Here is a 13,077-nt window from a genome sequence, read left to right as displayed (position 1 = left end):
TGGCTGCAAACATCAGCTCGGGGCTCTGCAGCCATCAAGAAAGCAGATCAAACGGTCGGGATGTGTAAACGGAAAGTATCGTCGTGCCATTCATAACTCCATGGTGCGTCCGCACCTTGAATCCTGTGCCCAGGTCTGATCCCCACAACTCCAAGGGGACGTAGGAGAACCAGAGAAGGGCACCGAGGAGGATTCGTGGCACGGAGGGTGGACGAGGCGGTTTAGAAGAGACGCTCGAGGCCGGGGGACATGAGATGGGTTTACAGAAAACTAAGCGGTAAAGAGAAAAATAGGTATTTATTATTGACTCTTCTTGCGTGATAGGAGAACAAGGGGGTCACCAAAGGAAGCCAGGGGGTAGCAAGGCTAAAGCTAACAGGAGGAAGCTCTGTCTCACATGGCATAATCAAAGTGTGCAACTCGCGGCTGCTGTTGTGGCTGACGGCTTCACCAGCTTCTCGAAGGGATGGGACCAGTCCCCTTTTGGCATCTGCAGCCATCGTAGAGGGCAGTCCGGTTTTCTGCTACTCTGTCCTCTATCGATACGAAACCTGATGCCTTGGTGTCCTCGATTTTTCTCTTCAAGAGGGCAGCAAGGCGTCTGGTTTCGTACCAAGCGAGGATGGCCGGGCAGTCCTCTCCGATGGCCACCCTAGCCTCCATGCGCCAGGAGATGCGGCCTGCTGGACCGGCAGGCTAACCCAGTCTGTTACGTCCACCTGGCCTTGTCCCCCTCTGCCTAGCTACGCAAGGATGGCCACCCCCTTGCTGTGTTGAGACGCCCGGTCTAGGCCATGATGGCTGCCACCGGAGATGAACATCACAGCGAGATGTCGGTCGGGGTCAGGGCTTCGTGGGCCCCGTCCCGAAGCGTGGGAAAAGCTGGGCCCTGCTCCAGACCCCCGCTCCTATACAGGGCGGGCGAGGGAGACTGGATGGGAAGCAGGGCAGGGGCCAGATGCTCCCCCGCCAACCCCGGCCATTGCACGCGGTAATATTTGATGGCCAGGACAGACCGAGCGGGGCAAGGGAGAGACCCCTCTCGCTCAGTGACCGGCCGGCAAGGGCTGGCCCCGGGACCAAGCCGCCGTGGCGTCCTTCGTGGTCGTCCTTCCCCGGGGCTGGAGAAACACAGGCGAAGCGGAGGCAGCCACGTACTTCCAAAACAATCGTCGTATCTTTATTGACCTTTTTTTTTTTTTTTGAATGCAATGACCTGTTTTTTACTCTTAAGGAAAATAAACATCTTTTAGAAACAGCTTGTTACACACAATCTTCAGTGTGAAGCAATATACTAATAAGAACACTAGTCTTAACATTTACAGTCTTCATATATATTATATATATGTATATGTATACATATATATACACTATATAATGAGGCAATATATAATACACACAGTTTACCATTTTACAGTCATATGTACAAGATGCCACTAAAAATAGCCAGGATTTCAGGCAGCGATGCCAAGGCCGCAGAGAGTCGATTCGGTTTCTGGGGGCCGAGGCCGGCTGCTGAAACGACAGACATTTCTTGGCCAGCAAACCTTGAGGGCAAGGTCTGGATGAAATGGCAAGCAACGCACGGCAGCAGTGACAAGCGCGAAAGCACCACAACCAAACAGGTCACAACTGGCAATTGGCTTGGCCCGGCGTGGCGCTGGGCTCGGGGTTGTGGACTGGCGACAAACAGGGCTCCTGCCTCGGCTGCTTGGGGCGGGGGCGGCGAGGCAATGGCTTTGCGGGAGGAGGGGGGTCACGGCTCACTTCCAACCATGTATTGCAACCCAAGTGCGGTTGGAAACCTATATACATCATATAGCCTTATCTATAAAGCACATATATATGCTATACATGTTTTATATATATATATATTCCTCCCCAGATGGAGTCAGTTTTTCCAGCGTATGCATTAGGTCGGCGCTGTGCTGCATGAAGGCCTCCCAGCACCCTCAGATCCATTCAACAGCCACCTCGGTGAGCCCCGGCCCTGTTCGGTGTGTGGCTGGCTCTGGGGAGCACCAAGGGCCTGGTTATAGAAAGCTCCTGTCCGGGGAGTCTGGCAGGGCTCCTCCTTATTCAGCACAAACCAGTCACGATCCCCCCCAGCCAGCATCCTTCTCCTGATGTCACAAACGATGGACTGACATCACGGAGCAATTGAGGACATCGATGTCACAAGCTGTGGGCTGTGACATCGTGGAGCAAATCAGGGAGGAAGCAAAATGGGTGGGGAGACAGGTTATGGGGATGTGCAAATGCCCCTGCAGCCAGCAACAGCGGGGAACCGGCGTGGGATGTCCGTGCACGATCCAGGCAGGTGATGCGGCTGTGGCAGGGAGGGAAGGAGTTGGGAAACGGCGGGGCTCTCTATCGAGGGGGAGGCTAGGATGCGGGTGTTGGAAGGGCAGCTACGTGGGCTGGCTGGAAGCGCCCAGCCCGGTCCCAGAAGAGTCACCTCCTCGCCCTTCACACCTGCATCCCTGCCAGCAGAGGCTGCTGCTGGGCTGGCTCACGCTAGGGATGCCCCAGGCTGCGCTGTCTACTCTGCTCAGTGGCTGGCATCTCTGTGCCGCCTTCAGGGAGAGCACCATTTGTCCCCTGTCGCTTTGCCCGCTGCTGAAATGCAGCTGGGTGATGGCAACGGCTGATCCGTGGATGGGAGCTACTGCTCTAGCAGGCAGCGCTCTGGGCAGGGAGTCTGTTTGATGTCACATCTGAGAGATGGCCCCTTTGATCCGAGGCAGGGGCTGAGCTCAGATCTTGCTCACTGTCGCCATGCCTCTTCCTGCAACATGTGGAGGGCACTCGGGTGGTCTCCCAACCACATACAACCCAAGGCGTCCCTGCTGGGTGGGCAACATCAGACCATCGCTGCCCGGAGGGGTGGAGCTAGCTGCTCAAGGCAGGATCTCCTCCTCCTAAACCAGCCACCAGCCTCTCTCAGGTCCCTGCTTGGTCCCTGGTTGCTAGTGCTGTGCTGTTCTGCAGCACGAGCAGCAGCACAAAAAAAAGGGCAGACATCAGACATCACCAGCAAGAGAGGCTGCGAGGACTAGAGCCCAGTTGGGCCAAGCAGTGGGGGAGCAGCATAAGATACCAAGGGGAGAATGAGCTGATTTAAGCCCTCTATCAAGCGAGACCAGTGCAGACATGACAGCGCCTTCAATGGAGCAGCATGACTGTTCCTCAATACAGGGAATGGAAGTGAGGGCCGGAGGAGGGGGAGAGCCCAGGGGCAAAAGCAAGCAGGAAAGGGGTGGGAAGCACCATCCGTATGAGCCAGGACGCCCCTCTTCCCCAGCCTGTAGCTCAGCACGCCCTACGGGATGAAGCAGCCCAGCAGCAGCAGTGGCACTCGCCGGCGGCCGTGGGGCAGGTAAAGCTGTGAGGGCAGGGTCGTGGGGACAGCATGCCACCTCCTCCTCCTGCCGAGGCTCGCACCTCCCGTGCCAGCCGTGCCGTGGCCCCTCACCAGCCGGGGGGAGCAGAGGGGCAGCCGGGGAGGAGGGCTGCCAATGCAAAAGAAAACCCCAAATCAAAATGAAATGGAAATGCGCCGCGTGGTTGGAGCAGCAGGCCATTTCTTCGTCTCATGTCGCGCACATATATACAGACGGACACCATGAGGTTTGCTGAAGGCAACATCTCAGATCAGATCAGAGTGAGATATGGAGGACTGGAACGCTCGCAGAGTCCAGCTGTTCCAGAGTAAGACAACATCGTCAGGAACCCTTTTACACGGTGCCCCCCGCCCCCCACCCCCCATCCCGCCCTGTGCAGCTAACGTCAGCTCTGGAACGTAGTCTGTGTTGGCCGCGGGTGTGTTACTTGCATCATCTGGGAGCGGAGCCGAGCTGCTGTCATCTGCACTCTCCAGGGTCCAAGGGCGTAAGCGGGTCCCCTGGCATCCCAACGCAGCCCTGGTACCCAGAGTCCACTTCCCAGGGAGGCCTTGAAAATGCTCCAGGCCGGGTTTTACCAGGCCCTGGTCCCAGGTGAAAGATGTGAGCTATCAATGTCACTCACAGGTCCTACAGGAACGGCAGAGTAAAAAACCTGGAGCTGGATTTCGTTGCCCACCTGGACTGGCTTGGGGTCGTGTCCAGAGGGGAGAAAGGAGGACAGCCTGGAGCTGGGGTCGTGTGCCCACCAGGCACAGCGCGGCAGAGAGCTCCCAGGAGGCGGAGGAGAGCCTGGCGTTGGATTTCCGTGCCCGTCTGGAAGGGCTCTGGGTAGAGTTTCTTGAAGAAGGTGAATAAAAGCCTGGGACTGGATCTCTTGTGCCCATCTGGAACGGCTCTGGGTGGAATGACAGGGCAGAAGGGAAGGAGGAGGACCTGGCACTGGATCCCCAGGCCCCACCAGGCTGCACTGCGGTGCCCTGTCCTCCCAGGGGAGTGCTGCTGCAGGGGATAGATGGATGGATGGGTGCAGCTGGGTCCCTTCGCCCCTTCCTCTTTGATTTGTGTTTGCCTGTTCCTTTGGACTCTTCTCCCTCGCAGCCATGGCTGAGACGTGAGACGAGCACCTGGGTGGGCAACCGCTTCCCAGCTGGCGGATTATAAGGGATGCCTCTGCAAAGAAAGCGGAGCAGGTTAACGAAGCGGTGTTGAAGGGGCTAACCCCCTGCTTTCGGGGAGCCCCCCCAACCTCAGCCCCTTACTCCAAAGAGGGGGACAAGCCACGGCAGGGCCAGGCAGGGGAGCCAGCGTGGCAGGGCCTGCAGCACTCCAGTCCTGGATTTGCCGGCGACTGGGCTTGACGCAGCTGGGCCCTGTTTGCTGACAGCTGGAGGACTCCCTTGGTTCATTCACCTAGAATAATTCATGCTTACCTACCACAGGCGCAGGTAAAAATAAAAACACGTTCCTGCCAGGATACAGGCCCGGATTTATAGCCTTCCCTTCCCCTGCAGCCACTGCCCGGCCCCAGCCCCAGCTGCCAGGCTCAGCCCCGCTGGGGGGCAGCAGTGCTCCCAGCACAGCCAGCCTCATCCTGCTTGGGCTCAGGCCCCTGCAGCCATCTGCTGGGTTTCTGGCGTTCAGACTCTCCCCGCTTGCCTTCCTGCCTGATGCTGCCATAGAAAGAGACCTGTTCACCCCCCTCCATGGCTTGCCCCTGCTCTTCCTTCGCTGGGGGAGGTGTCCGCCTCTCCAGATGTTCTGCTGCAGGCCCAGGGCTGGCAGCCTCCAAATCACCGGCTGCCATTGCAGCCGGACAGTCCTGCATCCCCCCCAATCCACCAGCTGCCATTGCATCCGGACAGTCCTGCATCCCCCCCCACAATCCACCGGCTGCCATTGCAGCCGGACAGTCCTGCATCCCCCCCAATCCACCGGCTGCCATTGCAGCCTGACAGTCCTGCATCCCCCCCCACAATCCACCGGCTGCCATTGCAGCCTGACAGTCCTGCATCCCCCCCAATCCACCGGCTGCCATTGCAGCCAGACAGTCCTGCATCCCCCCCCCAATCCACCGGCTGCCATTGCAGCCGGACAGTCCTGCATCCCCCCCAATCCACCGGCTGCCATTGCAGCCGGACAGTCCTGCATCCCCCCCAATCCACCAGCTGCCATTGCATCCGGACAGTCCTGCATCCCCCACAATCCACCGGCTGCCATTGCAGCCGGACAGTCCTGCATCCCCCCCAATCCACCGGCTGCCATTGCAGCCTGACAGTCCTGCATCCCCCCCAATCCACCGGCTGCCATTGCAGCCAGACAGTCCTGCATCCCCCCCCAATCCACCGGCTGCCATTGCAGCCGGACAGTCCTGCATCCCCCCCAATCCACCGGCTGCCATTGCAGCCGGACAGTCCTGCATCCCCCCCAATCCACCAGCTGCCATTGCATCCGGACAGTCCTGCATCCCCCCCCACAATCCACCGGCTGCCATTGCAGCCTGACAGTCCTGCATCCCCCCCAATCCACCGGCTGCCATTGCAGCCTGACAGTCCTGCATCCCCCCCCACAATCCACCGGCTGCCATTGCAGCCTGACAGTCCTGCATCCCCCCCAATCCACCGGCTGCCATTGCAGCCGGACAGTCCTGCATCCCCCCCCACAATCCACCGGCTGCCATTGCAGCCGGACAGTCCTGCATCCCCCCCCCAAATCCACCGGCTGCCATTGCAGCCTGACAGTCCTGCATCCCCCCCCACAATCCACCGGCTGCCATTGCAGCCTGACAGTCCTGCATCCCCCCCACAATCCACCGGCTGCCATTGCAGCCGGACAGTCCTGCATCCCCCCCCCAAATCCACCGGCTGCCATTGCAGCCGGACAGTCCTGCATCCCCCCCCACAATCCACCGGCTGCCATTGCAGCCGGACAGTCCTGCATCCCCCCCAATCCACCGGTTGCCATTGCAGCCAGACAGTCCTGCATCCCCCCCAATCCACCAGCTGCCATTGCAGCCTGACAGTCCTGCATCCCCCCCCCCAATCCACCGGCTGCCATTGCAGCCTGACAGTCCTGCATCCCCCCCAATCCACCGTCTGCCATTGCAGCCTGACAGTCCTGCCTGGGGGGATGCACGGGGCTCTTGGCCTTTCCCTTCCCCTTGGGGGCACCTGGCTGGCCCCATGGCACTGGCTCAGCTAACCTGCCCTGCACACACATCTGTTTCTGCTCCTTCTGAAGCCAACCTGCCACCACACACTCCATTTCAGTGGCATGTCCTAGCTGGGCTGGCAGCACCCCCCCCATCCCAACATGCAGCCCCCCGCTCTCCCCAATCCCCTCCCCAAGCTGTGGGAATGTTTTCAATCTGGATCCTGGCACCACAGCCTTGACCTCCCCTCTAATTGCAAATAATAAGGTGCACATGCTGGAGCTGGGGAAGGAGAGAGAAAGGCAGGAAGTGCTTTTAGCACTGATTAAATTATCAGGCCCTTGGTCAGCATTTGGAAATGAGTTACTCCGGGAAGACAAAGCCCTTTAGTCCCAGCCCTTCTCCTGTTTCTTCCTGGGGAGGCGGCGGCAGCACCAAAGCCACCGCCTGCCTGCCCTCTTCCCCTCTCTGTTCCCTGTGCCAGTGTAATGGGCAGAAAGCCGATAGCAGGGAGACAGGCAGCAGCAGCGATGCGGGTGCAAATGGCCTGTCTCCCTTGCCTCCAGGGAGGGGGATGAATGGCAGAGGCCAGGCTTTGGAGGGAGGCTGCAATTCCCGAGGCCTGACCTCCAAGACACCTTTGTACTGTCTGGCCCTGTGAGGCAGAGCCTGGTGGGGGGCCTGGCTTTGAGTGCTGGAGCCAGCCCCCAGCGTAGGGCTAGGGATGCTCTTGGCCCCTCAGCCTGCATAGCAACAGGCTCTGACTGCGGGGCCTCCGGGTCACAGGCAGGGTGGTGCTGGGGTCTCGGGGACGGCTGGGGCTCGAGGCAGGGACGGATTCGGTGTCACTCGGCTGTCTGGCAGCGTGCCCTGCACTTACCTTGTGTTTGGGACATTTCAGAGAGAAGCTCTCTTCGGTTAATAAGCAACCTGCCAAGAGAAAGGAGAGCGGTGTCTCAGTGCCGGAGGGGCGACCACCATGGGAGCCCCCCAACTAACCTGCTGCAGGGTCACAGCCTTGCAGCCCCCCCCCTCCGCTTTCCCCTCCGACGTGTCTTTCATCTCCCACGCACCGGCTCCGGAGCCTTTGGCACGGCCATTGTCCTGCTCGCAGAGGGGACTGAATGGAGCTCAGTCTAGCATCCATAATGCCGCCGCCTCCGCCAGGCAGAGGGGCCGCCCCTGGGCCGTGGGAAACCCGGGTTACCTCGCTGAGCCCTCCCTGCTCTAGGAGCCCGGCTTGCAGGCTGGGAATGACAGCAACCTGCCTCCCTGCTTGGCCTGTCAGGCCGGGTGCTGGCAGGAGCTGTCCAAGGGTCCTGCACAGCTCCCCCGGTATGCCTCATCCTGAACCCGCAGTGTGCGGGAACCCAGTCCCGGGGGTCCACAGCCCTCTGCCAGCAGACCTGGGTCCCTGGCCAGCCACACTAGGTGTTCCCAGCTCCTTCCTCACCCCTCAGCCATCAGCATCCTGCTAATGGACGATGCCGAGACTGGCCAAGCTCATTTCTACCTGGAGGCTCAACCAAGGGCTGAAGCGGGCTCTCTACAGGATGAGCAGGCAGCTGGTCATCCTCCCCCAGCCTGATGTCCTCGGCAGCCAGCCAGCTCCAGAGATGGCCCATGCACCTCGCTGGTGCTGCCAGAGGACCTGGGGGGAGCAGCTGGGAACAGGGCTGTTGCCTTTCCAGGCCTCTCCTCTCTGAGGGGAGGCTGCAAATGGAGCTCTGCACAGTGGCTGGGATGTTAATGGGAACACTGCCCCAGGCCAGGGCTGCTCACTTCGCTCTGCCTTTCCCTACAAGCCTTCTCTCCCCGCAGCCTTCAAGGCTGGGGCCAGGGGAGCCTTTTAATGCATCCCCAAGAGGCGTCTGATGGATTTGCAACATTGAAGCTGAGCAAGTCTCCCATGCCCTCCTGCCCTGGTTGGGTGAGACCCTCAGCAAGGTCTGCGGCACAGGCTCAGGCCTTGGATGCTGACATGGCACTGCCCCAAAATGACTTTTAAGAGCTGGAGGTTTGCGGCAGTGGGCAGGATCTGTGCCTGGCCAAATGGATCCAGCTCAGCCACGAAAACAAGGGGTCAGCGGGTGCATGGGGTTCCCAGGGAACAGCACCCTTCCTCCTGGCCTCTTCCCAGCTACAGAGCCTCCTGGATGAAGGTCACACTGGGTCTCATGCTGGGTGGGGGCAGGTGTTAATGCACCTCTCTCCTGCAGGGGAGCGGAGCCACAGGTTGACTGAATGACTTAGCCAAAGATGCACCCACAGATCCAGGCAACTTGGCTCCCACCCCCAGCTGCAATCCCGCAGAGCCTTCACGTAGAGAATTAAGACTCTGATGTACCAACAACTGCCTGGAGCTGCTATACAGGGGGTGGCACCGGGGCTAGGCTAGGAGGGAAGCTGGTCATGGTAGAGGTGCCATGGGAGCCTAGGACTGCAGCAAGAGGATGGGAGTCAGGTTAAGCTTGGAAGGAGGATGTGCATGGGACTGGGCTCTAACCATTGCTTTCACTGCCCTCCTAAATCACTGCCAGTGGGGACGGGGGAGCTTTACCCTGCAACTCGCCTAGGACTTCCCACACGGGTCTCAGAGGGGCCTTGGCTTCTTCCTTACTAGGGTTTGGCTGTTCCTGGTAGCTGCTCTGTGCCCCTTCTGGCCCGAGCATGCTTACCTGTGTCGATGGCACATGCGTAGTGATAGGTCTGGGCACATCCCTTGTGGCAGCAGCCAACGGTTGCTCCTGTTTGCTGGCAACTCGAGCATTTCTTTAAATCCACCGGAGGGGAAGCAAAGAGAGAGAGAGAGAGCCGTGAGGCCTGGCAGAGTGGATCCTGGCCACGGCCAGCAGCACTTGCCCTCTGCCCCACAGGAAGCCTGCCCAGGCTCGCTCTGTGCTGTGCTCAGGTCCTGACCCCCAGGACCGTATCTGCACCCAGATGTCTGCGATTCGTCATTAAACCCACATCCCACGTCCCTCCTCTGCGCATTTGTGGCCAGAGGCTGCTGCCACAGAGTGGAGATCAGCACCTTGCACCCCCCAGGACAGCCCCAGCCCCAGCTGTGTCGCACGGCACAGTATGGTCTCACACACACACTAGCTGGTACCCCCAAGCAAGGGTTGCAGCCTTTCCCCTGAACTGTGGTGCTTGGTTTTCATGACTACACTGCTCCTACAGACCACGGGCCCAATCCCGGGTCCCCACGACACTGCCCAGCGGGATTGGGGGCTGCACCAATGATGCAGCCTCATTACAGGAGCCTCCACCACTGCCTGCTGGCCCCCCAGGGCAGCGTTTGCTGCCTGCCACCTAGACAACTGTGCCCCGCTACCACCAGACAACCATGCCCTCCTGTCAAGGGCTTCCGAGTGCTCCACGGATGGGCACTGCCCCCCGCGACCCCCCACGGGCTTGGCCTTCACCATTGCTCATTTCACAGATAGGCACAGTGAGGCACGGAGAGGAGAAAGGCCACCCAGGGCAGTCGGTGGCAGTGCCGGGCCCAAATCCGGCCCAAATTTCATGCCTCGAGATCAGACTGCCTCTGTTCTATTGCACAGGAAACCTGACAGATACGAGCTGTCGTTTGCAAGGAGCGGTGGCACCCGGAGCCTCTCCGAGAGTGACAGCACTTAGCGGGGGGTCGACAGGCGGCGGGGGAAACCTACCCCACCAAGCAGGGATGCAACAGCACAGCGCTACGCCCAGGAGGAGGAGACGAGAGAGGCCCGTGGAGACCCATTCCCTATCACCGTGGGGAGCTGACAGTGATGGATACATCCCTCCCCCCAGCCCCGTCCCAGGGGTCACTTCCCGCGTGGGGCATGCTTCTCCCCGTGCTTGCACCCTTCCCACCCAAATGACATCGCTCCATGTCCGCCCTCGGGCTCAGAGGCAGCATCTGGCCTCTCCACGCTCCCCCTCGCCCTGTGACTCAGCAATCAGAAGGGATGTTATTTATAGCCACCAACAGGCGACATCTCCAGGTGCAAACGATGAATCTGGGGGGTTGGAGAGGAGGACCGGGTGAGCGATGCCCAAGGGGGCAGTTGAAGGGGCAGGGGGAAAGCTGGGCTTCGAAGGCTTTGCCCCTGGTGACTACGATGCTATGCAACTAATGAGGCGTCCTCCAAAAGCAGCAGCTTGCTGTGCACACGCCACAGCCCTGCACCTACTGCAACTCGGCGTGCTGGGGACCAAGAGATCCTCAGCAGGGGTATTCGGGGCAGGTCCTTGGTGCTATTTATACCCTTTGATGGGCCAGCCCTGAATGGGAATCATCCAAGAGGGGCAGGCAGCTCTGGGCCACTCGGTCACTGCAGGGACAAATCGGGATGAGCCTTTCAGAAGCCCGCACCAGGGAGGATGGGGCAGACGTGGGACGAGGTGGGGTCCCTGCGATGAGCAGCTAGTAAATGCACTCGCTGCGTTAGCGCTTGCCTATGCTGCTCGTGGGCCTTGGGCTACTGGAGACCCAGGCACCATCAGCCCAGCAGTAATCAGGGTTGGTCAAATCGAATCACACGAGGGTTGGAAGGGGTTGCAGGAGGTCGCATCTAGCCCAACGCTGGCTCAAAGCAGGACCAGCCCCAACTACATCCTGATGGCCAGCACAGCCAGGTGACGTTCACCCAGCTATTCATGCACTGAGCCCAGCCTTTTCACGGGGCAGCTGGGGTGTGTCTTAGAAGGACGCAGACATCCAGCCCTGACGCAGTGATTTTGAGTGATGGAGGATCTATCCTGGCCCTTGCTCCCAGTGGCTTATTGCCTTTCCTGGGCACCTTACTGGCATGACATTCAGCAGAGGAGAAGGGGAGCAGGAGGAAGGAGAAGGGAAGCGGTGACCCTTCTTGGTTCCCTGATACCCAGTCCCACGGCCGTCCTAGCCGCTCGGTCTCGTCTGTCATTTCCGGGGTGCCCGTCACTGGGGACCCTCGCCAGACAACACCTGTTTCTTTCTCCCTTTATTCTGTCTCCAGTCCTTTCTTTCTGTTTCTAGCCTGGGACCCAAGCCATGTGGCTTCAGTGAAGAGTGGGTGGGTTGGCTCACTTTCAGCGAGTCTCAGCGTCCCCAGGGCGGGGGGAATGCTGACGTTTTATGGGGATAGGAAGAAGCCATCTCTTCTCCAAAACCCCCGTGCTTTTGCAGGATTCACCCAAGAGGCCTGCTTTAGCCACCGATTCAAAGCAGCACAAGTCTCGCTGAAAGGCAATGAGACTTAAGCTTCTCAAGTCACTTGGATGCTCTTAAAAACAAGGCCTCGTTTCCAGCTCTAGCCTGGGCCTTATCCTCGGTGCCAGGATGCCTTCAGGCTGGCGAACACTGCCTCTGCCAATGTGTCATCTTCAATGCTTTGAAAGCCACGTTTCTCAAGACGATCCAGCAGACCGTCATTGCTGCTCGCTGGGCTTTGTAGTAACCGGCCATTAAATCCAGTTACCTCAAAGTGCCCAAAAGGCTAGTGACCAAGTTGTGAGCAAGGGCCCAGTGGTCTCGTGGCGGGCCAGGGAAGGGCTATACAGGAGGCTGTGGGCAGGTGCGGGGTGATGTAGCAGCCTCCCGACATCCCCGGGGCACGCTGGGAACATGACCGGAGCAGAGGGTGTGGGGTGCTGAGAGGGGACGAGCAAAAGCACCACAAAGAGCAGTAGCCAGGGCTTGCAGCATTGCTCCTACCTTTCCAAAGGGGAGTGGGGCCGGCCTCACCCGCCACAACAGCTCCCACTGAAATGGTCTGGGCGAGGCCCGGCTGGCACAAGGGTAACAAGGGGGAGCCTCCTTTCCCTCCTCTCGTATCCATGAATCCTGCTCCAAGCCCAGGAAAGCCAAGAGAGGCTCCGTATGGGACCAAACCCTGCAGTCCTCACCCAGGCTGGAGTCCCAGCAGCAGCAGGGAAAGTTAGCCCCGAACGAATATGCGAGAAACCCAGCTGCTCCCTAATTGATGCTGCACTCTTCCACCAGAGACCAGGTGGCATTTCGCTGGTGGGAAGGACCTGGGGCGGATTCCTTTAATTGCCCTGGTGGAAAGCCAAATGGATCCCACTGGAGTAGGCCCTGCGAGCATCGCATGCCCAAAAGAGCATGGGAGAGACAGGAGGCTCAATACCAAGAGAACGGGGATAACAAGCCTTGGTCTTACCCTAGAGATGAGACCAGGAAGTCTGGCCTCAGACCTCTACCATGCGGGGAGCTAATCTTCAGTCCAATAGCAGGTGCTGCTCTCCCAGGGTCACAAAGGTCCTGGCAGCTGGCTGTGCCAGGGCTCTGGCTGCCCAGCTACAAGGGCAGCAATTTGGTGCTCTGCAGGGGTATCAAGGGTAGGAGTCTGGCCTGCGCTGTGAGTGCCTGAGGGTTGCTGGCATCCCTGGCCGATGGCACACCCCTGCACCTGCTTCCGAGGCCTCCTCCAGACACGCAGAGGAGGACGCCCCTGGGAAGGGGGGTGCCTGGCCAGGTGCGGCGCAGAGCCGCACATCCTGCAGGGCCTGCCATGAAACCTGAGCCCCCCG

At 59.7% G+C, this 13,077-nt stretch overlaps 1 protein-coding gene across 6 annotated transcripts in view; it reads right to left on the bottom strand.

Moving 5' to 3' along the window:
- Window positions 1–1,155: 1,155 nt before the first annotated feature.
- Window positions 1,156–13,077, bottom strand: part of RAI1 (retinoic acid induced 1) — a 113,131-nt gene continuing 101,209 nt past the window's right edge. For all 6 annotated transcript variants that reach the window (XM_019494732.2, XM_014604312.3, XM_019494733.2 and 3 more), the window contains 3 exons: window positions 9,234–9,327; window positions 7,436–7,485; window positions 1,156–4,577 (listed from right to left, as the gene is read on the bottom strand). In XM_019494732.2, coding sequence (XP_019350277.2) covers window positions 4,563–4,577; window positions 7,436–7,485; window positions 9,234–9,327 — 159 coding nt within the window. In that variant the 3' untranslated portion in view covers window positions 1,156–4,562. The remainder of the gene's footprint in view (window positions 4,578–7,435; window positions 7,486–9,233; window positions 9,328–13,077) is intronic.

Source organism: Alligator mississippiensis, chromosome 13 (assembly GCF_030867095.1).
Source record: "Alligator mississippiensis isolate rAllMis1 chromosome 13, rAllMis1, whole genome shotgun sequence".
Classification (NCBI taxonomy): Eukaryota; Metazoa; Chordata; order Crocodylia; family Alligatoridae; genus Alligator; species Alligator mississippiensis.
This window is presented reverse-complemented; position numbering and strand designations above follow the sequence as displayed.